Source organism: Pseudopipra pipra, chromosome 20, assembly GCF_036250125.1.
Source record: "Pseudopipra pipra isolate bDixPip1 chromosome 20, bDixPip1.hap1, whole genome shotgun sequence".
Taxonomy (NCBI): Eukaryota; Metazoa; Chordata; class Aves; order Passeriformes; family Pipridae; genus Pseudopipra; species Pseudopipra pipra.
Window position 1 is genome coordinate 1,156,335 of NC_087568.1, and position 27,557 is coordinate 1,183,891.

At 46.0% G+C, this 27,557-nt stretch overlaps 1 protein-coding gene across 2 annotated transcripts in view; it reads right to left on the reverse strand.

The window, feature by feature from the left end:
• NEK6 (NIMA related kinase 6) overlaps positions 1-27,557 on the reverse strand; it is a 45,543-nt gene that overhangs the window by 16,390 nt on the left and 1,596 nt on the right. The window contains exons 2-6 of one of the 2 annotated variants that reach the window (XM_064676550.1): positions 13,565-13,689; positions 5,166-5,306; positions 4,154-4,216; positions 3,485-3,595; positions 107-215 (exon numbers count right to left, since the gene is read on the reverse strand). In XM_064676550.1, coding sequence (XP_064532620.1) covers positions 107-215; positions 3,485-3,595; positions 4,154-4,216; positions 5,166-5,306; positions 13,565-13,657 — 517 coding nt within the window. In that variant the 5' untranslated portion in view covers positions 13,658-13,689. The remainder of the gene's footprint in view (positions 1-106; positions 216-3,484; positions 3,596-4,153; positions 4,217-5,165; positions 5,307-13,564; positions 13,690-27,557) is intronic. The other variant, XM_064676549.1, reaches the window with a different exon arrangement.

Genomic DNA, 27,557 nt, shown 5'->3' on the forward strand with positions numbered 1-27,557 from the left:
CAAACATGCACTGCCTGAACATCAGCATAATTGTTTTTGAATGCAGGCGCTTACTAATTGGAACATTATATCATTATTCAGTGAAAAGAGACTGAATTAATGTTACCTCTGTGCATCACCCTGCGGGAGTGCATGTGTTCCACTGCACTGCATAACTGCACAAAATATTTCCACACCGTCCTTTCCGGGATTAACCGTTTCTGCTTTTTAAAATACTGCGGGAGGAAACAAATAAAAGATCAGTGAAAAAGCAACATATTTGACTCGTTCCTGGAATTGTGGTAGTCAGGTGCAGGTTGCTCATGTCTTCCAGATCTGTACCTGCAAGACTTTTCTTCTGATTAGCTTTCAACTCCTCCTCCCTGTATGGAAACTTCGATGCAGTTCACTAATTAACAACTATTATGAAAAATATGCTTAAATAGGTTTGACATTTTTGAATGGACACAATTATGATTAGCATTAATCTCCTTAATTACCTTGTAAAACATATTTAATGCCTCAAAACAACAAATGTCTCAAATATTTTGCCTTAAGAAACAAAAGACCATTAAAAAACCCCTTGTAAACATTCATTCTTGCATCATCTATTAACAAGGACAAGGAAATCTGCTTCCCTTTTTTAAAAGATGGTCAGAGCATCAATAAAGTATCTGTGTTTCTTCTGTGATCAGGCAGAATAATATATTCTATTTTATGCATAATAGGAATACTAAATGAACTGCACTCTCTCCAGTGAGCAGAAAGACACCCTGATCAGGAGCCACAGATCTGGAAAAAGGCCCTTTTGTGGGTGTTTAGGCTGTGCCCAGCACAGGTTCCATGGACCTCTGGCTGCCTGAGCCTCCCAAAATCACAGGAATTGTAATGCCACAGCACAGTGTGGTGCTGCACCTCTGCAACACTGAAGTCGTTGTCAACTTGTGACAGGAATAAATGACCAGCTGCAGACCCCAGTGAAGGGCAGACACTGCAGATCTTCAGCTGCTCCCTCCTCTCCAGCAGAGCACGGGCTCTGCCAAGGCAGCCCAGACCTGCAGGCTTTGGATGCTGGACCCTGACTGCTCCTGGCTCCCTCCTGTGTTGGATGCTTCCACCACAGCACTAACACACTCAGAACACCCCTCCAGAGGTTCCAGACTGATCCCTGTGCTCTGTCACACACAGTGTCCCTGGATAACGCCTCTGGAATGCTGCACACCCTCCTGGCTCACACAGCTGCCCTGCTGCACTGTCCCTGTGAGAATTCCCATCTGCAGGAGAGTAAAGGAAGGGAACTGTTTGCTGCCCTTTGCTGCACCTCGTGCTTTTCCCTCCCAGCACTGACATCTGATGTCCGTTGTCACATTTTCCATTTCATGTGAAATGCTGTTACTGGTTCGTGTTTGACTCCAGGAATGGCAAATTTTCCTTTGCAGATCAGCTGTGAAGGGGCACGACTGTGCAATTCCCCAGGCAGCAAATCTGACAGATTGCAACAGTTCCAACCCAAAACTTGAGAGAGAGCACAGGGAATTACAGAGGGTGAGGGAGGAAGTGTTATATACACAATAAAATTATTTAATTCTCAATAAAGTATTTAAGAGTGGATATGCAAGACCACAAGTGATAATTTTCTAAATGTCATGTCCAATAAGGTTCGCCTGACATTTACAAGGAAGCCCCAACTCTCAGGTGGGTTTTCCTGCAGCTCTACATCCTCATAAATAATGCAGGCACCGGGGCGTGACAGAGACAGCCCTGGCTTTATCACCCTCACACCTCCAGTGTTGTCACTGCTGTTCCAGGGAAAATCCTCCATCAGCTGCAGCTCCCCGGGGAGGGCTGGGGGTGACTGCAAACCCCACTGCTGCACTGGAGCTATACTGACAAGGAGGCTTTTGTTCCCTCCTGGATTTAGGGTTTGGTCATTTTTTACCTCTTAAAAAAAAAAACAACCAAAAAAATGGAATTCCCAGATTTGCACCAATAGAAACACTTCATTTCTATGACCTTGAAAAAAACAAATGCATGTTCTTCGTGCCTGAAATACAGAGAGAACACAGAGCAGCCAGGCAGCACTGACAGGCAGCACAGTCCAGTGCTGGGCAAGGCACCAAACCAAGAACCTACCAATGATGCTTTGGAAAATGTAACTCCTGTTATAATGACACACAAAGCAAGTTTAAAAACATTAAATAGTCAAAGGACAAATAGACAAATGAACATATTTATCAGTAAGGGATGTTTTAAACTAAAAACTGCAGATGACAAAAAAATGCAATATTTTATATCATGAAATGTTACGATTCTGTAGGTAAAACTTTTTACAAGCTGAGACTTAAAAATCAAGCAAGACTCTTGCACAGCCCAGGATGGCCACACACAGCCCCAGCTCCTGCTCTCACAATCCTCTTTTCCCACCTGTAACCACAACAACAAAAGGCCTGAGAAGGTCTGCAAGTTTCTCCAGATCTGGAGGGCAAAGGGTGAACTGCAGCAGAAGGCAGGAGGGAACAGTGAGAGCTGCAAGCCCAGCGAGCTCTGCGGGGGCACAGGGGCAGCTCTGCCCCCACCCCAGCGCTCCCCCCTCGGGCTGGGACACATCCCTCCCACCCTCCCCTGCTGAGCCTGGCTCTGGGATGTTGGGGCTCTCCCCAGCACCTCTGCCAACTGCCTGTTCCCAGCTCGCCCGCCCGGGGCTCTCCCGGGAGACGGAGCAGATTTTCCCGGATCCTGCAAATTTAGCCGTTGACTATGGACTGAGTGGTAACTTGTTTGACAGCCCCTGGCCTAGTGCCTCATGGCTCTGCTGGCAAAGAAAACAAATCTGTTAATAAGATATTTTAACTGTGACAACAAGGAGGAGGAGAACTTTCCAAACATTCATTTATGATAATTACAGAATAATGATGGCAAAAAACAGGTAAAACATGGAGAGAAGGTTGAGAGTGCTAACAAACATGATATAACACATCTGTTCTCACAAGGGATGTATGTCTAAAGATTAACATGTCAAAGAAAATATAAAAGCAGGTGGTAACAGCTTAACTAAAGCTGGTTTGCAGCAATACAAGTATTCCTAAGAGCAACATAAAAGAAGAACAAGTACTTGAAACATTTTCTCAAACCCAAATCCCCATTGCATAGAAAGTCAATACACTTCCTTGAATGTCTTCAGAGTGGCAGACAGACAATGTGAACACTGAACCCAACAGTAATTAACTGTCCCCATCAATCACAGGCTGAGTAAATCAACCCTGCCAAAGGCACATGTCCCACCAAACCTCAGACCCTCGCTCCCCTCTGAGCTCTGCCCACGAGTTAATGGCACCTGGGGGATTTAAAATGCCCCCAGACACTGGTTCAGGTCTGGAAACACCCCCTGGGTGTGCAAAGCTGCAGGAAGAGAACAAAAGTGTTCCTAGCCCAGCTGTGCTGCCCCCAGCCCACGTGTGCCTGGTCCTGGATGTCTGTGGCACCTTGGGCATGGACACATCCCTACCTTAATCATCTGGGAGAGGTCTCCTGCGTCAGCCAGCTCCAGGACAATGTTCAGCTCGTTGTCTTCGATGAAAGAGTCCAAATACTTAATGATGTTGGGGTGGTTCAGTTGCTGCAGGTGGAGGGAATGCAAGAACACTCACAGTGCTGGAGCAGTGACAGCTCCAGACACAACACCCAGCCCCGCTGTCCCGGTGAGCACAGAGGGACAGCCACACAGCTCTGAGTCTCCACACACAAACACCCCCAGAAACAGCAGTGCTCACCAGCACAGCATAAGGAAAGGGTCTTGAGTAAAGAGCAACTCAACCCCAACAGTGTGACACAACCCCTTCTATTGCAAACTTGCAGAACATTTAAAAACTGTGTCCTGAAAGAAGTCTTGTTAAGTAATAACTGAGCTTTTTCTCCCCTATTAAAGATAAACAAACCCCAAATGTTGATTACAGTACCCCTCAGGGTCTCTTTGCCCCTTAAAAGAACAAAATTACACTAAAACTCCGACAGAGGAAAATAATGCACAAATTGCATACACCAGTTTATTTTTCTGATTATTTATGCTTCTATAAGCTTATATATTTATAAGCTTTATTTGCCAACCTGAAAACAATTATTTTCTCAAAACAACAACAACAACAAAAACCCTGGAAAAAGTCATGAAAATCCTTACCTTCAGGAGGTCAATTTCCTTAATGCAATCTTGCCTAGCCTTGGCATCCATCATTTCAAAAATCTTCAAAGACAAAACCACAGAAGATAAAAATGAAACAACAACAAAAAAAGCACTTTATACTTTAACAAGCAGTTGGTCTTTCCTTCCCCAATTTGTATATCCTCTACAGTAATGAGCATTCACACAATCCCCAGATCAAATAAAGATCAATGTTTTCTTTATTTTGAAACCACTACAGGGCTAACATTGGGGCAAAACTATTTTTAGAACCTGTAGGCAATGCTCTAAGCAGCCCAGAAAATAAAGACAGTAGTTTGTGAATTTACTGCCGTGATTTTTGTTGCTTTAGTTACTGTTAATTTCATCCAGAAAATAAAAGACAAAGTGTTTACTTTTCCCTTTTTAACAGATACAGCCTCCACTAATTTCTCTGTGATAACTAACAATAACATTGAGCATTAATATTCATTTTGTAATAGTCACTAGTAAGTCACTAGAAATGAGAGTTTACAGGGTCTGTTCAAGGATTAAAGGGAAATCTCCTCAAACAAAATGCTAGTCTGGACACTGCCCAATACTTTCAGTCAAGTTACAAATCTACACTGCTGGCAACTAAGTTTTTTAGAAATTCTTCTATAACTCCACGAGCAGGCTCAGGCACTGTTCCCTCTCGTGCTCCGTGTTCCCATGTTGAGCTGTGTCACGATGGCAGGATCCCCACAGGCCTGAGGGCCTCCTTCTTTCACACACATTTAACTACAATCTCACTTGGTAAATAACTTTAAATATTCAATTTAAAATCTTTTTACTTTATAAAGAGGTGAAATTTAAAATAAACATGAAATTGCACCACTGCTACATAATTGTGGTTTGGAAACAGAAAGCCCCTCCAGGGAGCAGAGGGACAAGGACCCTGCAGTGCAGTTCTCTGGCTCCAAGTGATCTGGGCGGGCCCTTAAAACATCCCCATCCTGCTCCGAGCAGCAGGACTGGGAACTGAGGTGCTCACCTGCACTTTCTTTAACGCCACAGGCTTTCTGTCCAGCAGACACGTTGCTCTGTAGACTTCACTGAACTGGCCTCGCCCGATCTTCTTCTCCACCTGGAAGTCTGCCAGGGTGCAGCGGTACGGGAACGCCGTCAGCTGCCTCTGCGGGGCAAGGGACGGTCAGGGGCTGCTCAGGGGCTGCACACCTCTGCTCCACAGGGGCTGCACACCTCTGCTCCACAGGGGCTGCACACCTCTGCTCCACAGGGGCTGCACACCTCTGCTCCACAGGGGCTGCACACCTCTGCTCCACAGGGGCTGCACACCTCTGCTCCACAGGGGCTGCACACCTCTGCTCCACAGGGGCTGCACACCTCTGCTCCACAGGGGCTGCACACCTCTGCTCCACAGGGGCTGCACACCTCTGCTCCACAGGGGCTGCACACCTCTGCTCCACAGGGGCTGCACACCTCTGCTCCACAGGGGCTGCACACCTCTGCTCCACAGGGGCTGCACACCTCTGCTCCACAGGGGCTGCACACCTCTGCTCCCATGGGGGCTGCACACCTCTGCTCCCATGGGGGCTGCACACCTCTGCTCTACAGGGGCTGCACACCTCCTGCTCCCACTGATGGTCACAGTGGAACCTGGGCTGCACACCTCCTGCTCCTACTGATGGTCAGTGGAACCTGGGCTGGTCCCTCTGCAGAATGGTGTGCCCCCAAACCCATCACGGTGTGCCCCCAAACCCATCACAGTGTGCCCCCAAACCCATCACAGTGTGCCCCCAAACCCATCACAGTGTGCCCCCAAACTCACCACGGTGTGCCCCCAAACCATCAACACCTTGCAGAGCTACCAGGGACAGGCTGAAGCCAGATGACTTTTTCCAGAAGGGAATGAAAGTCTTGCCTTGTGTGTAAGGAACTAATTAGTCCCACACTGCTCTCCCTCGTCCCACAGCCCCTCTCCAGCTCTCCCTGCCTGTGCCACCCGGGAGCTGGCGCAGCCCTGCAGCAGTGCCAGGTAAACAGCCAGGCAGGGAGCAGGGCCTGCAGGGACTGGGGATCGCTCCCCAGAGCCAGCCCGCTCCCCTCCACAATTAGCACGACTGCCAAACAATGCTTAAAGAAGAAATGATGAAAATTAATTACTCAGAACTACCACACGTGCCAAGCAGAACGTTTCCAAAGCTTCAGCATTGAGTCATTTCAGCTTGCATCAAAAACCACAAAAAGAGAAGTACCCAACACAAGGGGAGGGTGGGCAAGGGACGAGCCATCACCCCAGCCCAGCCCTGAGCAGACAATCCCAGCACAAGTGTCCCAGAGCAGGCTGGGAGAGCTGGATGTTTGAGGAGATGACTATTCCCACCACTGTCATTTCCCATCACAGAGGGAGAGGCTGGAATTAAGATTTAAAATGCAGGTAAAACAGTCCAGCATCTTTTGTCAGCCCCACATACAAGACATTGTGTGGGTCTCTTCCAGTGTATGTTTATTTTGACGAGTAAATAAGTTTGGATTTCTTTTCTTTGCAACAGAAATAAAATGGAACACTACTCAACAACAACAGAAAGCATCCATCAGGCATTTCAAAATGCCTTCAGATTTCAAGGTGTGTTGTGCTACTCTGAACTACAATCACAGTTATTTGACAAAGGTTTAGTGAACAAAGTTGTAAAATTCAGCATTTTAAAGAAAACTGACCAATCAAATCCCCCAAATAGTAATTTCTGACCCACAAAAGCATCAGTTAATCAAGACAAGCTGTTTTGAAACTGTCACCTCTAAAGCATCATTATCACAACAAACAGGAGCAATGCCCACAATGGAAATTCATACTCAAAACGCCCACTTACATTTGGTAAATGCTGACGATACAGAGGTCAGAACAAACCACACACCAGACAGTGAAAGACTACCAGGTGGTTTGTTTGGGTGTCACCTTCCCCCTCATCTCCTGCAGCCCAAGGCTGGCTGCGGCCAGAGCTCGCCCTGCCCTCCCACATCCTGCCCTGTGCCAGCCTTGGGCAGTGCCTGGGGATGGAGCTCTGGGAAGAGAGGGAGCTGCTGCCAAACCCAACAGCTCGGGCAGTTCTGAGCTCCAGCAAAGACCAAAATGCAACCCCACAACCCCAGCCCAGGCCTGTTCATTCAGCAGGCACATCACTGGAGATAACTCCAGGCTGTCATGGTCACCAGCTTCCTCAGTTCAAGTTCCCTAAAAGAGAAACCCCTTCCTCTGCAAATGAAGCCACACTTCAAGGAACTGTTTTTGAAAGCCAAGGCCACAGGTAAGTTTTTCCATCTCTCACCAGGAGCATTCCAATAGTCTCATGCCAGGAGAAACGGGTTTCAGTTCTTTGGGCTAAAGACAACACAAACCCAACCCAAGGCCTGAACAACAACACCCAGAGGTGACAGGCTGAGTTGGACTGAGCTATTCATGAAGGCAGGTGGCACAGAAAGGGGAAGGGCACTCCAGCAAGTGTTTCCTTTAAACAGCTCAGGGAGTGTTTCCCTCCAACATCACTTTAGTCTCCCCTTCACTCTGGAACAAGTCACCAGCCAGTGGCTGCAACCAAAGTTTGGGTCAGCTCTCAGTGCTTGTGCTGTGCTTGGAGTAATACTGAATTTACAGAAGAAAAAAAATCCCAGAATAAAGACTCAGGAATCGTTTCTCCAAGTTTGGCAGTGCACACTATCCAAAGAACTGGGAGCATCCTGTCACTGATGAGGGAAGAGGTATCCTGCAGATCATCAGATAAAGAGCAGAATGCTAAAATCCCACTGCTTTATTGGTTACAAACATTCTCCTTTAACTTACTGAATGAACACCAGAGCAAGGCAACATGGGATGAAAGCAGACAAGCAAGTGTTCCAAGGAATCAGTCCCTGCACCTTCCCCATTTAAACTGGCTGTGATCTCTCTTTGCAGGGATCTGATGAACAGGAACACTCATCAGTGCCCATCTCAGTAAGATGGGAAGGGGCTGCTGGGGGGGCTGGAGGTGGGGCTGGAGGTGGTGCTGGGGGGGCTGGAGGTGGTGCTGGAGGTGGTGCTGGGAGGATGGAGGTGGTGCTGGGGGGGCTGGAGGTGGTGCTGGGGGGGCTGGAGGTGGTGCTGGGGGGGGATGGAGGTGGTGCTGGGGGGGATGGAGGTGGTGCTGGGGGGGGATGGAGGTGGTGCTGGGGGGGGATGGAGGTGGTGCTGGGGGGGGATGGAGGTGGTGCTGGAGGTGGTGCTGGGGGGGCTGGAGGTGGTGCTGGAGGTGGTGCTGGGGGGGCTGGAGGTGGTGCTGGGGGGGCTGGAGGTGGTGCTGGGGGGGATGGAGGTGGTGCTGGGTGATGCCTGGACACCTCAGCTGACTGTTCTGGCACCCCCAGCACTGCAGCTGCATATTTACATATGCAGTGACCCAGATTTGCATTTGCTATCACAACCTATCAGACCTAATTAAAGTAACAGAGCTTTCCTAGAGGGAGAAGATGTTTGACTGCAGCACAAACCAGGAACCCTCCTCAGGTTACACCAACCACACCAAAAGCTCCTACTGATCACAGCCCATTTCCCCTCAGCTTTTAACTCAGCCTTCCTTCCCTTATGCTTTGCTGCGTTAAAGGGAAGCAGGAAACTCTGCCAAAAACTGTTGTAAGGACACAAAGAATACCTAAGAAACATCTGCCTTCTCTGAACACCATCCCTATAATCTGGCCTTATGCACATCTCACTTATTTCACAACTTCTGACATGGGGAACCCCACTGTTTTCACACTCTTCTACAATTAACCACTACAGTTCTTCATAAAGCTGTCAAAGAACCAACCCCTATTCATTCAAACAACCCACGATCCTTATTTCTGTAAAACTCAGAGTTTTCATGTACATAAATTATGTGTAAAATTAGACACCACCACCACCTTCAAACCTGTCCATCAAAAACACATTTTCTCATTTTCAGGACAGATTCAGGCCCGGGTCTGCACGAGAGCAGCAAAGTCAAAACTCTGCAGATCAGGTCTCAAGGTCAGTGATGGAGCTTGAATTAAAAAATAAAAATTAAAAAGAAAAAAAAGGGGATTAAAAAACCAAACCAAAAGAGCTCCAACCACTGGACACTATGAAAATGGGGCTGTTTGCACATTTCTGTTCCCAGGGCAGATGTAGGAAGGGGAAGAAATTGTTTTGAGACAAAGACTGTTCTTTTCATCCTCACAATGAAGTCTCATTCTTTTCCTGCTCCATAAAAAAAAAATAAAAAAGCCAAAGATCAAAGTCAGTTAATTCCTCATTCAAATAAAAAGGCCATTCATTTTTAAGCAGAAAGGCAGAGATTATTCCAAGAACAAGCTCTTCTGGGCATCTCCTCTGGCAGACATGTGCTCTGTGAGATGGAATCACTGATGCCAGAGCACAAATTCCAAAGCTGGCAAAAGCTGGAACAGCAGCCCTTGTCACGGTACTTGAGGGAGAAGTTTACCAGGCTTTTAGCCTCAAATTTTGAGGTATTACAAGATTTTCTGCAAAACAGAATTAGTAAGGTCTTGCAATACTAAAAAAATCCAGTGGCACCAGAGGCAGCTGCACAGGCTGTGCACGAGGAACACAAACAGGCTGAGTTTCACACCTGGACAGTGGATACAACTCCCTCCAAATCCTGCTCCAAGCTCAGGCAGGTGGGACACACCCCTGAACACATTTCTCTGTTCTACTGTTCATGAGTAGTTGTACAGCTCAGAATTTGTATTTTGGGATAAGGAAGAATAAGAAAAACCTGTTCTGTAGAAAGACTCTCAATCTCCAGACCAATTAGTGTTTGGCCAATAAATTTACCTCTTTGTAGTTCCTTAAGATCTGGGGAAAACCTGAACAGCCCAAGAGAACTGTGGGAGCAGCTCTGCCTGCAGCCCTAACCCCTCATTTGGGGCACAAATCCCAAAGTATCAGGAAATCCTGACCTGTGGCCTGTGCAGAGCCAGGTCTGTGCTGGGAAATCCCAGCCTGGATGAGCTGGAAAAGGGGAACGTTCCCTGCCAATTGCACACCACACAAACCCGGAGTGCTGGTGTTAATTCATCCCAAATCAGTTGTTTCAGTGCTGACTGGCACGTGGAAAGCAGGCACCAGTCAGCAGCCTGCTCAAATGGCTACAAGGTCAGGATTAGATTACTTGTAATCAGCCTAAAAATTGTTAAAGATGGGTTAACCAACAGTTAAAAAGTCAGACACTGCAATCTTCAGATGCCAATAAAAGCATCTCTCCTGTAGAGCCACGGAATGAAACATTCTTTAGAAGAGGAAAAACGTACTCGCCCAATTAATTTTCTGAAATCTCATTAAAAAATTTAGCCCGACTAAGTCATACACTTCTGACCTGAATTTTAATTATCTTTACGCTGGATATAAGTTTTTTTTCTGATATTTGCAATGCATCATTAATTTTAAAGGAATGGTTTCCTGCTTCTAAAGTGCATCCTTCATCTGAATGACATTTACTGTAACTAATTTCACCTTTAAAAGACATCTGCAGCAGGACTGGGGGGGCTTCAGCCCCTCCAGTACAACACACATTTCACAAGCAGTGATTTACTATCAGCATCAGTGCTTCAAACCTTTTTAGTGTGTCCCAAATTGCACACCTGCCTCCGTTCCATAATGCCTACCTGAAAAGAATTTTGCATACTTTGAGGTTGAAATTCCAGTGTGAATTTATGAGAACACATTAGGACAGATTGATTAAAGGAAGAACTTCTAAGCTCACAGGAGATGAGGAAACTTTTAAAATATGGATTACCCTTCAAACAGGTAGCCAAGTAATTATTGAAGAATACATCAGGTTTTTCAATTTGAGCTTCAAAACTAGACTACACAGTCATCATAAAACATCCTTCACCTCACCTGGTACCTGGAATTTAAAGTTTGTTGAAGAACTTGGCTTGAATTTCAAAGTTTGGTCGTCCCTACCAGCAGATATTTGTACTAGAGCATGATAAGGAAAGAGAGAAATACCAGCTTGAAATAATAGAAATAACCTCTTAGCAGCTCTGCTGCTAAGCTGTGAGTATATAAAAGGGTTGTTTAAAAGTGAGTTATAGTGTTCATTTAGTATGAAAACTAAGTGAAAAATTATAGCTCCATATTTTTATATCACTGATTTACTCCTAAGTATCTTTTATTCCTTACTGCTGTAAACACTCAGTAATCTGGAGGCTCCTATAATTGACACTTTCACTCTGGAACATTGCTGGAAAATGTTCCTCCTCTTGCTGACCAGCTTCCTTGGGCTAACACTGGGGGGGTAAGGGAGGCAGAGGCCAAAACTGTTATTTTATTGGGCCCTTTCTTATGTTTTTGGGCTTATTTTTGTATTATACAAAACTTGTAAATATCCAGCATTACTCAGAAGTTTCATCTTCTTAACTAAACTACAGCAGTTAGAGGCAGAAAGAAAAGCCTGACACACTCTGTACTGAAGAGTCACAAAGCAGAAATAACCCCTCTGTCAGAATGGAAAAGGAAAAGCTCTAGGAAGCAGCACAATTACAGGAAAATTTTGTAGGAGAGGAACACACTGTTGCTCTGCTCTTTGGGGGACTGACACAGCAGTTTGGAATATGAGGATTGGAAGGAAGGGAGGGCAATTCCACACAGACCCTCTCCTCGTCCAAGACTCCAAGTTTTGGCATTTTCTGCTCAAGTTTTTCTCGCTGCCATTCATGACTGTTCTGGTGAGGCAAGTTTGGTCCATTTTATCTCCCCAAAGCTCCCTCCCTCCCACAGGCTGTTACACAGCATGGCTGCAATACTTGTATCTCCAGAGGAAAGAAATTATGTCATTTTGGATTATTCCAGGTAAAAGTACCAGAGATTTGAAAATTATATATAATTATACTCCTGAAAAATGGCAAATCAGAAATAGGTAATCAGCACCCATATCATGCCCCCATTGGAAGGGAGCCTGCCCTCTAAACAGTATGATTTTGTAATATGCATTTTTCCAGTTCTCCAGTGGACTGTATATTTCTGTTCTTCAGCTTTTTTTATGTTATTTTGACAACAAAGCCAAAGAAAGTCTTCCTGCAGTTCCAATTCCAAATGAGCTCATTCTCAGAAGAGTTAATAGAGCCCTCCATTAACACAACTTGGGTACTACCAGAGTTGGGGGGAGGTCTCACTAACAATGACCATACAGCAAAATGAGCCCACTCAGCATCAGCATCACAGCAGAACATAGATTATTAGCTACTAATTACACTTAACTATGTCATTACAAATTCTAACATGTGCTCCAAGATGCCATGAACGTATCTGCTGCACAGGAACACTTCCTAATCTTGTTCATGAAATAATTACAGGGGCACTATCCTGCCAAATGAGGCAGTAATTAACCCTAATTGCTCAAAATGCAACTGGCTAATTCTAGGAGATTAATCAAGGGGATTCAATTATTATTAAATGACTTAATATGACAAATTGCTGCATTAGGAGAGGGGGCTTTGCTCCATTGCAGGGTACTTTCCCAGGATACAGGCACGGTTGTGTTCTGTGTGTAGGCAGCTCCCTGTGTTTGCACAGCCCACCCTGGGCAGTGTCAGAGCTTTCCCAACAACCAGCTCTCGTTTGGGGAACCTGGATCAGCCCCACTGCACGTTGGGGATGAGAAATCCACAGGCACAGCCCCCTCCCTGCAGCAACATCACACCACAGGCACAAGGCTCTGCTTCCTGACAGCCCTGCCAGGATGCCTTTGGTTTGCTCCTTAAAATAACACCCAGGTACCACTGAATCACTCTGGTAAACACACAAACAGGCTGGAAAACACAAGCAGCCACAGCCCCCAAATCCCAGTGTCACCATCACACAGCAGGCAGGTTCATCCTGGGTTTAGCCCCCTCGTGCAGAGATGAGCTGCCACAGTGACACTTTATAACAGGACAGACAAAATGCATTGGGATGGATTCCAGACTCTCAGACAGCCTACAGACCCATGCAGGATGGGCTTTTTGTTGGTAATTACCCCTTTGGCATTTATTACTAAACTATAAAAGGAGATAAAATACATTTATTCATTTACACAATCATCTGCTTTACTTTGGCCTTTTCTTCAAAGAATCAAAGACAAGAGAAAGCCAACACAGTGCATGTTTTCATAAAGATGATTTAAAAATACTTACTCTAAGCAAAAAATCAAACTATTTCCTTTTTCTCTTATTATCATCAAAAAACCTGGGTTCAGGAAGCTGTGGCTGGCTGGCAGAATCCCAAACTGGATAAACCCTAAATCTGCTGTAACTGCACTAGAAATATAGGAGGGGGGTAAAAATAAGGAGGCTAAATGCTAATAAATCTGTGGACCTTTATAGAAGGAAGGGAAGAAAACACAGAAGGAGAAAGCCTGGAGGCACACACACACTTACCTGAGGGTCATGCTGGAATTCCTGCCCTGGCAGCTTGCACAGAGGGTTGTTCTGGTCCCCTAGATGATGTGGGTGGTTGTGCTGCCCTTCCATGGTATCATACCAAACTCTGCCTCACAGTTCTGCTGGAGGGAACACAAAGGGGAGAGAGAAGTCTCATCACTGCCAGAAACTCTTCCCCTGCCTACACAGGGTTGCTCAGGGCAGCAGCAGCAGAGTCCTCCCCTCCCTCCCTCCCTCCCAGTAACTCACACCCCTCCCAAAGGCAGAGCCGGAGCAGAACAGGGCAAAGCCACCCTTGTTTCAGGAGTTTTGGCAAGTATTCACTCAGCAAAGAACACAACTGACCTGATTAGTGTATTAATAGTGCACGTCTGGCACTTGGGCAATGACTAACTCCTAATTTAAAATGCAAAGGTATTTCAAATATTTGTGGGAGTGGGGTGTTTCTGTGATGCAGAACAACTTCTGTAGCAAGTACTGCTCAGTCCTTTTAACAGCTGTCAGTGAAACAAGCCTTTATCTCTGGCAGATCCTTCCCAACACCAGCTACTGTAACACGGGCACACACAGTATGGGGGGAAGGCAGAAAAAAGGTTCTTGTTTCTTCAGCAAATGAATCTTCATTTTAACAGACGCTCATTGGCTGTGGGAGCTGCTGTTCCTGGTGCACAGAAACAGCTGAGCACATGAGTTACTCTCAGGTAAAAGTTTTCCAAAGTTAGTACCATGAAACTTCAGTGGGAGAAGGAGAATCACTGATAGTGTGAAGAAGTTCCATTTTAAGATTCCTTCTGCCTCAAGCATCTGTAGGTTTATCAGTAACCAGGTGAATACTTAAATAAAACTATATCTCTTAATATCAATGTTGAATTGTCCTATGAAATCCCTACCTTACATTACATTGCTGGAATGATCTTAATTATGTTATTAATCAAGATTTGGAGAAAGGCTGTTTACTTGAAGGGATAATGTACCACATGTTCTCTCTCTTCCAAGTCCACAGGCACAGAGCAAACCCTGCAGGCCACAGGCACCTCACCATAGAGCTCCACAGAATCCAGACACTTCCCATGCACAGCCCCCATTAAAGGCACGTCCAGACAGTGCTGGGTGAAGTGTCCGTGGTTGAACAGGGATCTGACTGTGTATCCACTGTGTCCTGCCTTCAGAAAGGGCTGGAGCTCAAAACAAGGACAGGGATTTACTTCTGAGTATGGGAACCTGAATCACCTGATCACCCACAGGTCTGGGACGTTCCTCACAGAACCATAACTCTCCACAAGGGAGCTCAAGGTACAATTCCTTCCTGTGGGGCCTGGACAGCTCAGGAGATCCCACGTGCCACGAGGGGTAGGGGAACGGGGCAGGATTTGGGTTCAGGCACTGTTTGTTTAAAGCCCTAACCCAGCCCAGCTGGAAGCAGAGGAAGGAGGAGGAACAGAATAGCAGCTTTGAAAAGAGATCCAGCCCAGCTCACATGACACAGCTCCTGACACCTCCAGGACAGCGTGTCCTGCTCCGGGCTGGCAGCTTGGCTATTCTGGGCTGCTGGCACAGCCAGGGCAGAGGGGAAGGGGATCCCCAGCAAGGGGCTTCACAGAGGGGCTTAAACAGCAGCCACCAAACACCACAAAGGCACTTCGTTGTGTCAAAAAAGGTACAAGGTACACTCTTGGCACGGGCACATTTTTACTTTACATTGTCCTAGCTCTGCACTTTTCCTTCTCAGGGGACAGGCTCCTTTATTCCTGCTTCTGAATTTCCTACGAAGCTTTGCAGTGTCAAACATTTTCAGACTGAGTCTTGACTGTAAATTAAACCATTTTTAAAATGGCATGAAGGATTACATGTCTTTCCAAAAAGCCACTAAAGGAACAGGATCATCATCATGGGAAACATGACCAAAGCCCCTGTGGGATGAGCAGCTTCTTCTCTCAAAGACTGCCACTCTTCTGTGGTACAGTTGTTACTGCAGTCAGTGGCAGCATTCCCAGGTAACCTGGGGTTTTTCCAAAGCCAAGGAGAACAAAACCCCTCTCATGCAGCCAGCTGCCCTGCCACATCCCAAGCTGCAGCTCCTCTCTGGGTACCTGAGTGTCCCCACACCCCCACCCCGTCCATCTGACGCTCATCAGCAGAACGCAAACCACCCCCCGCACCCCTGGTACCTCGCAGGTACCTGACAGGTGGGATTCTCAGGGCACCACAGCCCAGGGCACTCGGGAGCAAAGGCCAGGATCATTAGTTACGAGACACTCATTAAGGAGCAGAACCTCATCAGCATCTTGGCATCCAGTCTGAGCCGCCCCGTGCCCCGGGTGCCGCTCCTCGCGGAACAGCTGTGCCCAGTCTGGCTGGGTATCACCATGTGTCTCGGGATGCCTCCAACTGCACTGCAGGCCAAGTGATTTGCTCCCAGATGTATAATCAACATGACAGGACCGGGCACCTCTCAAGCAGGCGGCAAAGCAGCAGTTTGTGCTCAGTGTTACAACCGTTTTCTGTACCAGCACTTTTCACCTCCTGCAAGACACACCAGCTGCTCTGTGTGCCAGCGTTCAGCTCTGCTGCTGCCCACCACACACACACACACACACACACACACACACACACACACACACACACACACACATATATGTGTGTGCTTTTCCACTCAGCTACTATACCCTTCTCATACCCTCTCACCACACAGGGACTTAGAGGGGGAGCCAAGCAGCTCTGTTTGGGTTCCTCACGTAAAACAAAACAAAACAAAACAAATAAAACAAACAAAACAAAACAAAACAGTAAGACTGATGTAATTCCAGAAATCCACAAGTTGTTTAAACACAATCAAGTACATTAAAGTACTGCACAAATTCCCACCTTTCACCATACACACAGACCCAGCAGTGACACAGCCCCAGCAGTGCACCCAGAGCTCCCCGGTGGCTCCTCCACCCGCAGGGATGTGCTGCCAGCGGGAGCTCCCCCTCCCCAGGACCTGCTCACTGCAGGCTCCGCAGGGGCAGAGCAGAGCAAACTGCTTTACAAAATAAACACAACCACAGCACAAACACTTTCTTCCTCTCTGCTGCCCAATAATATTCTTCCTCTTCCTTGCCCATAAAATAAATCTGCCAGGATACTCCAGGAGATTACCTATATATTTAAATGATGATCCTGGCTCATGATTACATCCTCACTGTGGTTCAGGGCACGTGCTGTGGGGAAGGCAGCCCAGTCCTAGGAGAGTACTATTTCCGAGTACTTTTATTGTCCATTATCTTACACCATTCCTGTCACAGCCATGATGCCTGGTAGGAATAGTTCACAACAGAAATATCTTTGTCGTTAGTATTCTCATTGCAATTTAGTCAGATCAACCTTTAAATCTCATCCATCACACTGAAGAGCTCTGGCAAAGCAAGCACAGTAATATATGCTTCCATGCAAACCCTAATTACAGGCTAGGTTAAAAAGCCCAGCCCGTTCCTTCTGCAGTGCAAGGTGACAGGAAATCCTGAGCATCCCTTGGTTTCTCACTCTCCCTTTTTGCTGGTGGAGTGCGTAACCCGTTCATTACAGCAGACTGATTCTGTCTGGCACATGACAAACTTACTTGAACCCAACAATTAAACTTCTGACAGCGTTTCCAAAAGCAGAGAGTATTTACTGTAAATGCCTGACAATTTTTTTCCTCTCCGCTCATCTCTCTCAACAGTCACCTTATGATGACTGGAAATTACCATAAGCAAATAGCAGTCTAACATCCAAAAAACCCCTCATGTTAATGTGAAATACACACCTGCCAACACTGAAAGAATATGAATATGAATGTTAAAGGAAACGACATGAGGAACTGCACTGAAATGCTCAAGACAGGAGAGAATGCTGCAAGAGCACACTTAAAGAATTTTTATTTATATAAATATATATATGAAGAATTTAAATAAATAAAGAGTTAAAGAATAGGAGTCAGCAAAAAATTGTTCAGCAGTTAATTAACAGCACAAACTGGTAAACAAAGTGCAGATAAATCACCAGTAAACAGCTTCAGAATTTTCAGCTTAGAATCAAGATGAAACTGTATCTATACTCACAGGCAGAGACATTACACAGTGTGAGTTACACCTGCAAAGCCTGGGAATGCATAAAATACATGGAACTGTGAACAGACTGTTAAAGCCAACACATAAGATCAACAGTTACACAACTTTGTTAGATTTAGTAACCATGACCAATTTTATATCATCTCGTTACATTCTTTTACATTATATACTATACTATATATATTATATAATATATACTTGTTTATATTATCTATTATATTATCTAGTACAACTTTACTCGTGCTCATTGACAAACTCTAAAGGGCAACTGAAAACTGGCAGAAATCAACTTCCCAACCTTTAGTACCAGGGAAGCTTTAAAGGGCAGGCCCTGGATCAAGTACTAAAAAGTAATAAAAGCCACAGTCACCAAACACACAAACAACAGTTGTGTTTTAAAGTTAAATTCTCTTTATCAGTATTTTTAAGTACTAAGGACCCCAGCTGTGGTTTTTAACTCACTGCACTGAACGGGTTCAAAAGCCCCAGAGCTTTTTCCTACCATGTCAACAACTGATAGTCATTGAACAAACGCTGTGACAGACACTGGAATTCACTGTTCCATCCCTAGAAGCAAAATGACATTAAGTCGACTATTTAAAGCTATTTGGAGCCATCTCACTATGGCTGTCAATAAAACAAATGCTTCCTGCCAATAATGAACTATCTGTGTCAGACTTCCCACGCTGCTTCCAGTCGCTCCCTACACCCAGCTCAGGTCCATATTCCCATTCTGAACAAGCCAGTTATAATTCCTAATGCTCTGTCTTCTAGTTTGGGGGAAAATCGAGTAAAATGGCCTGCAAATGGCAAGGTGTGGCACAGTATTCTCCCCTCCCCAATGTACCATGCTGTCTGAAGCTGCTCCTGGAGTTTATACAACCCTTTGGAGAGAATGGTTCCAATGCCCATTTCTCACTGCCAACCAGGAGGGCATGCAGGTTACTTTAAAACCAAAATATTCTGGATTTAAAATTTTTAATCTGAGTTAAGAGTTGGGTTTTGTTTGGAGGCATTTCTTCTGTGTTGTAGTTTTATCTCCCCACAACTTGGTCCTAAATCAAGACATAACTGTCTGGGTAAGTCTCCTGAACACCCTTCAGGTGCTCTGTAGCTCGATCCATCCGTCACAAGGGATGGTTTCTCTGGGCTCCTATTAAACAGTCCCAGGATCAGTGCCAGGAGTACTTGGTGATTTATATTTATGACTAAATAATCAGTGTGATATCAGGTAAATGTTCCTTCTCACCAGCCTAATGGGACTACTCCTACCTCTCATTTCACTGCATGGAATTTCCTAGTGCAACATCACATGTAAATATTTATGTGTGATGTTTGTGTGAGGTGTAAACACCAAATCCATATTCCCGTCCAAAACTGAGCATGGACAGCAGTCAGCACCATTTGAAGTGACAACAGGTCCTTTGAAGAGAGATAATACCATGGCCACGCTACAGCAACAGCAGGTTGCATTTTTCCCCAACTAGTTTTTACTTACATATGTTTCAGATAAAGAAGCCAACATACCTTAATTTATATTCTCCTAGTTGCAATTTTGAGCCCTCTGAAAGATTCACTATATTCATTTTTACAACCTTTGAACCATTGCAGACAGACCTCTCAGGCCACCACTGCTGCTAACAAAACACGTGTTAAAAATAAACACATACTAAATCTACCTGGAATTTTACTGTATTGCTTACCAAGCATGCAACAGCATGCTCACATTTTAATTTATAATGCAATAAAGCTTTCCAACACGAAGCCAAATTATTTAAGAACATTTCTGTTATCCTCCTTGGAATTCATTCGTTTCTGACGAAGGAAAGATTAAATATAGGCTGGGAATATATTCATAATGTATATGTTCACAGAAACTGCCAGACATTTTCACATCATTAACTCATAACTGAAATAGGTCCCATCCCTGCAGCCCTGACACACACCCTGTACAGCCCTGGCAGCCCCACTCCAGGCTGGGGTTGGCTCCTCGCAGCCCCCGGCACAGACAACCCCGTGTGACCCCCGGCCCTGCTCCCTGCAGCACCCAGGAACCCTGGGACAGGGAGGTCCAAACTCCAGCAGCTGGGCAGTCTGGCTGTTCCCAAGCTCTGGTGAAACCCTCCCGTTTAAGCCAATCTCTAAAATAAGTTTCTACCAGACACAACCAAGATTCCAAACGACTTCCACAGCTTGTTCCCGTCAGACACCTTCTGTAACCACCCACCTCCCACAGGAGCACAGGCAAACAGACCAGCCCAAGCCACTAAGATAAAATCAGATGTAACATCCAAAGTACAAAAAAAAATCTAAACAAGCTCTGCTGCTACAACCCCAAACCCCAAATGTGGGATCTGTTCAGCACGGCCTGTTCTCAGAAAGTTTAACAAACACACGACCTTAAACCCTAACAAAGTTTTCTATAAATATTTATATACACACCTGATTGGAAACACCACCACTCAGCACGGATAAATACCTTTTAGTTAGCACAATTCCAAGCACTCGAGAAATATTAAGCAAACCTCACAAAGATACCTCTGAAATATTGCTGTAATTTCTCAAATGTTGAAGGAAAGCTCAGGCACATCAAAGTACAAGAGCAAGCCTGTGTCAGATGGGCTCAAAATCCATGAACCTGCTGTAACCAACTCTGCTCGTGCAGCTTCTCCCTACAGCCAATAATGTGAGTCTTTAATAGACACCAGATCCCTCCCAAATCCAGGGAAAAGGAACGGAGCAAGATACAGACATATTCACCCAACTTCAAAACATCAGGACAACAGCTTGAAGTATTCACATTTCCCATAATCAGAAGGAAGAGGAAATGATGCTGAGAACTGTGCAGCCCAGCCAATCCAAAGATCCATGTGATCCAAATCCAAAGGCAACTTCAAAGCCGCCCCATAAAACCCTGCCCAGACCTTGCAGGCACCAGATGCTGGCACTGCAGGAAGAGCTTGCACAGCATCTGGATCCTGCAGGGAACAGCCAAACGGAAGCACAAACTCTTCCTGGTGTAAAAGGATTTCATGTTTTCCTACTGACAAAAATAGCTACGTTGGAAACACGTTTGTGTTTTTTCCACCCCAAAATATGCTAAGTAAGACTATTATCAATATTGCTTCTAAATAAAAGTCACTTCCCTGCACGTTCCTGAGCATCCAGAACTAACAGCACCAGTTTTCCAAATATTAATGCAGCTCTTCAGTTCATCCCCCCCCTTCTGTACCCCTGTAGGTAACATCTCCATCTCCCCTCCTGCATGGGCACAGTTGTCCTTTCAGAACAAGAATGATTCACCAGTACCTGCAGATCAAGACCACAGGGTAAAACAAAGAGGGTCTGTTCTTTATAACGTCTGGAGAGCTACTTTTATTACTTATTTTGATGACAGACAGGGTTAATGAAGTTCTTGCAGAGAACTCTCCCTTTCCTGGGCTAAATGCCCAAATTCTTTCAGGATTCACAAGACTTGTCTATTTAAATTGGGTCCAATTTTTTTTTCCCTACAGAAAGGCCTGCACAGAATGTTCTGAAGAGAAGCTGGGAATTAACCTTTCAAGAAAATTATACAGAGTTTGCACATTTAGTTATAAGAGACAAATCACATTTCACACTGTATTCTGCCCTCTATAACAATCTTCTATTACTCTAATAAGCTTCAATGTTGAAGCACAAACTGAGTAGTATCAGATTATTAAAACCCAAAAGCTTACTCATGGAAACAAAAGGCTTCTACTCTGCCCACCCTGCATTCTTTCCCTGCCCCTGACTGCCAAGACCCCACAGTGATCTCACACTGATCCTGTGCTGTTAGAACAGGAATTCACCTTGAGGGAGCTGGGAAAAGTAGATTTTGCTTCCCAAGACAGCTCTGTTCTCCCCCCCAGCTGCCTTTGGGACTCCCCCAGCCCTGGTCAGCACACAGGCACTGATGGGGCCGGCACCGTCTCACCACACAGGCACAGGCCATGGGCACGGGGAGGACCTGCCCTGCTACAGTGAGTCACCACAGCCCCTTCAGAGCACAAACCAGGGGGACTAAAGGAGATCCCAGCAAGTTAGTCACAGAGTAAGTTATTGCATACCTTAACATACAAAGAACTGAGAGCAAACACAGGTAGAGAACCATCCCAGCACTGTTTACCCTCGGATGGTAAAGTTCTTACATCTGACAGAACGTTATAAATTGAGTAATTGACCCACAAGGAAGTAAAGAGCTCAAGGGAGTTAAAAATTACCCTATAAATACCATAAAGATTAACAGGTTTGTAATACCCACCCAAGCAGCGCTTACTCTAAGTGGAATGATTATGAAAACACAGCAAGAATATTTACTCCACGGCCCTGAGTTCAGTATATACAGACTCCACAAAAGGCAGGGCTGGTTCTTAATACGCTGACAGCTGAGAGTCACCACTTAGGTTTCCCAACTGATTAAAGGGTAGCACAGACACGCAGTTGTGACTTATTTGCTTCCTTGGAATACATTCATATATATTTAAAACCTTTTGAAGGTTGTTTGGGGTTTTTTGTTGCAGTTTTACGTTTTCAAGGCTCATTTTTTCACAGCTCTGACAGAAGAACTGATGAAACACCAACAGCACAAAGAATGAAGCAGAACCTCCATGAATGAAAGAGGAAGGGATGTTTGTGTTCATGTTTGATATCTATTCTACCCTGAGCCCCTTCTCTTGTCACAGTAATGACACACATACACCTCGAGAACCAGAGCCACCACAGACCCTCCAAGCCAGGCCTGACATTGAGAGTGCTCCTTTGCAGGAAACAAAATGTTCCAACGAGGAGAAAACCCACACCTTTTCAGGATGGCAGCAACAAGTGTCCACAAGGTTAAGAACAGGACAAGACACTTCAAGTGAAATTCCTGGAAGGATTGTATTGAATGTACTGTGAAGTTGCAATCCATGCTGCAGGTCAACATTCCCCAATTATTGCACCATCTGCAGCAATTTTCATCTCCAATTCCACAGTTTAAAAACCACTGAGTTAAGGAAAAAGTTACTCTCCCGAGTCAAAGAGGACAGTTGGCTCTAAGGAAGGAGGAAATATTGTAACTTGTGTTTGCCTGCCCCACCGGAGCAGGAGACAGGGCTGTGTGGGAAGGGAGCACGGCTGGGCCCCCTCGGAGGGAGCAATCCCAGCCATGCAGCCCCTCTGTGCTGTCACTGTGGCCTCCCAGCTCCACTCCAGGCACGCCACGAGCTCTCAGCAGCCCGGGGACACTTCCCACCGCGGAGCAAGTGGGCTTCCCAGAGCCCCAGGACAAAAGGAACCCGAGAACAGGATCTGTCACCGAGCTCTGCAAAACGAAACACTTGCAAATCCTGCCCGGGGTGTGGAGCAGCACCTGCTCTGTCAGCAGGCTGGGCTGGGAAGGGTCACAGCCCTGAGCAGCGGGTTCTGCCCCCTGCGATGCCCCTCAGCAGGGGAGGAGATCACGACTCACTGCACACAGTGTGGGGAGCAGCAGCATGGCCACAGCCTCCCCCAGGGGGACAGCACAGCCCATCCTGGGGGTCCCACCACATCCAATAACCGGGGTTTTGGGGCCCCAAAGGTGGGGGGATGCACTGAAATGAGACCCCTCGGGAGGGTCCCTCGGCTGTGTGCTGGCAGTGCTGCCGTGGCTGTGGGGATGCTGCTGACAGGACAGCCGCTCCTGGGGGAAGAGCTTATCACCCCCTGCTCAGAGGGGGAGCTCTGCCCTTTTCTCTGGCAGTGCCACACTCGGGTTTACTGCCCCTGGGTTCTTCAGTTCGGGGGTCTGAGCTCACACACTCCCACCCTGCCCTGCCACTGCTAACACGGGATTGGGAACTGTCCCTTCCCTCTAACCAGGAGGCTCGTTTCCCAAAGGGCTTTCTGGAACAGCATCAGCAGCGTCTGCACACCTGGAAAAACAACATTTCAACAAAACGTCCAACTGATGTTACAGAAACAATCCCCCCACCGAGACAAACCCCGTGCGGAGGGGCAGCCCCACAAACCCCGCTGCCCTGAGCACAGAGCACAGCACTGCCACCCCGACAGAGCCAGCACAGCAGCTTCACACTGCCACCCAAACCAGCCAACACTGGGAGAAAATGAGAAAATAAACTGCCTTCCTAAAAAGCAAAGGCATTGGGTTGGTGCCCGAGGTCTGTCCAAGGGCAGGGATGGGCTGACACCTCCTTTGACTCATCATGGCAAGCACAATACAAAGGTTGGAGTCCAGAACTGGAGAACAAAGTTACCCAAAGCCAGTAAGCACAAAAACTTTAAGAAATGCCTGGGACTGTAAAATGCCTGTTAATAGTCCAGAGGGGTTAAAAAAAAAGATAGGAAACCACCATAAGGGGAAAAGCTGGATGCCAGCAGCAACAACTTTTTCATTTAGAAAGAGCGATCTTACCACTCCTGCACTTTGTGATCAGGCATGTCATAACTGTTTTAATAAGTTTTATAATTGTCATGGTGAATTAGCTCATGGAGCAATAAATCAGCACATCTAATTCACAATCTCACACTTAACTTTGTGCAGTTCTGTGCACAAGCTCCACTCCTGCCATATTGAGATCTCAGCAGAAAACACTCAGCCCCAAACCTGCTCTTTTTCAGACTTCATTGCACCTGGACTCCATTAAAGATGTGGATTTGCTGCTTGTTTCCTTGATAGCTTCTAAACTACCTGATTTCCTTGGGTAAAACACAGCGCAAGCACAGGACAGACAACACCACCCGACCTTCCCAAAACACAGCACACAACAAGGAGTCCTGCACTACCTGCAAGGCGTTTTTCCTTTTGAGATGCAATAAATAATGCCTTCTGCCTGCTCACCAAGCATCTGAGAGCTTTCAAGAATGCTTTGGAGCCCGAAATTCCTCGAGTCGCATTCACTTACACCACCGGGTTTCAAATAGATCCGACTCCGCTGTCGCTTCACTTAAAGTGTAACGGGAAACTCAAATTTGACTAAAAGGTTGTATTACATTACTACTGGGTTTATATGGAAACCTTTTTAGGAGTAAGAAGCTAAGGGGAAGGTTTTTTTCTCTCCCATCTGCGACAGGCAGCTGTTCACTGCCTGGAATCTCTGAGAGCAGACACTTAAAGTAGCACCGAGCTGAAGTAAACAATTTAGAAATTTAATTTCTTTAATTGCACTGACACCATAAAACTATTTGCAATTTATTGCATCATGCCATGTAATAAGCCATGCCACAAGACTAAACACTGGAAACCACATGTACTTTTTAACTGAATAAAAAAATATACTTTTTTCTGAAATATTTTAAAATGTTAAAAAGCAATCCAAGAGACTGCTCCTGCCCGGACAGCAGCGGTGCTTACAGCCAGTCCAGATGCTGAAATACTTAGCACAGGTTAGGACTCGAAGTAATCTTGATCCAATCCAATATGCATATAAAAAATAAGCCAAGATAGAAAAAGACCTATTTACCCACAAAAAGGATCTGACAGCATTACAGACTTCTGCATTCAATCCACTATTAAAAATAACTCCCTGTGCTCTTCTGTTTTTAAACAAAACTTCACTTACAAGCTCTAGAACGGCCACCTGGTCCCACACAGAGAACCTCCTGGGTCCTCCCTGTCCTACATTTCAGCCAGCTAAAGACAGCAGCTCCCAACCTGGCTGTAGGAACACACACACCCCCAAACCTGCAAGGAAATTTTTAAAAAATATTTTATACACCTCCATTTTCTACGTAATTTAGACACACTGCAGCAATTCCAGTCTGCTGGGAAAAAAACACTGTGACTTCAAAGTGCTGAAGACCTAAATCTAGATTTTGCATGCAAATGTTTTGGTTTCTGGGTTTTTTTCTTCAAAAGGAAAAATACCAACATCACCTCCCAGTTTGAACACACCCTTCTTCTGCCTCCTAGAGACTGTACTTATTGCCCCGTTTCCCTTTGGAGACACAGCTCTGCAGTGAACGTGGAGTCCACGAGTGGAAGGGACCCATTCCAGGCCATCACATCCAACATGCTCTGCAGCCAACAGACTCCCCGGCCCCAGGAGCAGCAGGGAAGGGGCCAGCAGGTTCCCCCAGCACACAGCCCAGCCCTGCACTGCAGCAGCCTCCGATCCCTCCATGTGCCAGTCCCCTCTGGGAAAGGCAAGGACACAGCTTGGGAAGAGCCCCCAGTGTGTGGGGCGAGCTCGGCCATCCCGGGGCTGCCCAGCACCGACACCCCAGCTGTGTGTTCTGCTCAGCCCCAGACAAACTGCACTGATCTGCTGCACTCACAGACCCACCAACGCAAACGCCCACGAGCTTGCTGAGCACTGCCATGTGCTGGCACGAAAAGCTTTGCAAAGGCAGGGTGAGTACAATAAACACAGCATTAACACCATCTAGCAACAGAAAGAGCTATTTTCAAGGCCTCTGCCTTCAACAGGACAAAGTGTTCATTCTGCCCATTTTAGACAATCTTTAACTCTTTTGTGCTGGGAAAGGCTGTCCTGTCCAGTCCAGGAGTGCAGCACAGACACGTGGAGCCTCCTGCCTGTCCTGGAACCAGGGCCACAGTGGGTCATCCTTTTCTTGCCAAATGCCACACACAGCACAGCCCAGTACCTGGAGAGGTGTACACTGAGTCAGTCACCGTGTCCCCACCAAAGGGAAAACACACTGGTTAAGTGAGTTTACCACACAAATGCAGGAGTGTGTGTCACAGGCAGAATGGCTGCTCTTGACTTCCTCAATCACGATTCTGTGCTCAAACCAGAGAACCAAGAGCACTGTCTGTCTGTACAAGGGTTGAGTTGTAGCAAAACTGTGGGAGTTGCAATTAGAAACACGATGATCGTTCAATGGTGAAGATGAGCCCAACTTGTAAAATGAAGTTCCATGCACTTACTGTTCTCATTTACTGGAGATCACCATGAGATCATAACCTCTTCTGCAACAAGAATATCTAAGAAAAGTGAATTAGAGTGACAAAAACTGAAGCACAAGTTGGGCAGTTAAATTCATTTTCCATAAGGACTGGATCCCAACCAGGCTTTCATTTAGGACAGAGTAAAAGCCCTACAAGCCCCAGAGGTCTCACTGGTTCCCACTTCTGTAATTTCATTTGTGAAATCTTCCTCTGCTCCTCCAGGACAGTCCATTTTCCTGCTTTAAATTCGGTCTGAACACATTTGATTTCTCCCTCCTGCCCCAGTCACGGGGGCTGGTCTGTACTGCCAGCTGGGCTGTTGTGATACACTTCTCAGAGCCTTGAGGTTAAATATATTTGGCACCGTGTAAAGGAGGAGAAGATGTTAAAATACATCCACTAATTAGTCTTTTACACATCTGGAAGGCTGCAGGTGCACAGGAGGGGGACTTGCTGGTAACCACCCCATTTTACAGCTAAGAGGGTAGAGCAGGAGGAAAACCCACACGGGTATTTCTGGCCCCTATCCCTATACAAACAAAAATATGGGCACTATTTTTTACTCTGAGAAAGCAACAGCTCATTCAGTACACAAAAAACTCTTTCAAGCCATTGCAAGAGGCCTTCAGGCCAACAGGTAGGAGTGAATAAAGCCCAAAAGCAGAGGGCGGGAGAAATCTCAGAATAATCTCCCCCTCTTTTCTCCAGTACAGACTCCATTACCACATGAAATGAGAAAAGCCAGTGCAAGCTCAACATTTTCAGTGTACATTTCAGTGTTATAGATTGACACGAAACTTTTCAGGCAGGCTCACAGAAGGCAAGTACAACCAAAAAAACCTGTTTCCCAGTATGGGCTTGGAGTCCAAGTTATTCATCTTCACCTGCTCTTTGCCCGACAAAATGAACAGTGAAGAATTTGAAAAGGTACATTAAAACTCACATTCCAATTATGTCTGTTCTCTCTCATAAAACACCTATTTGT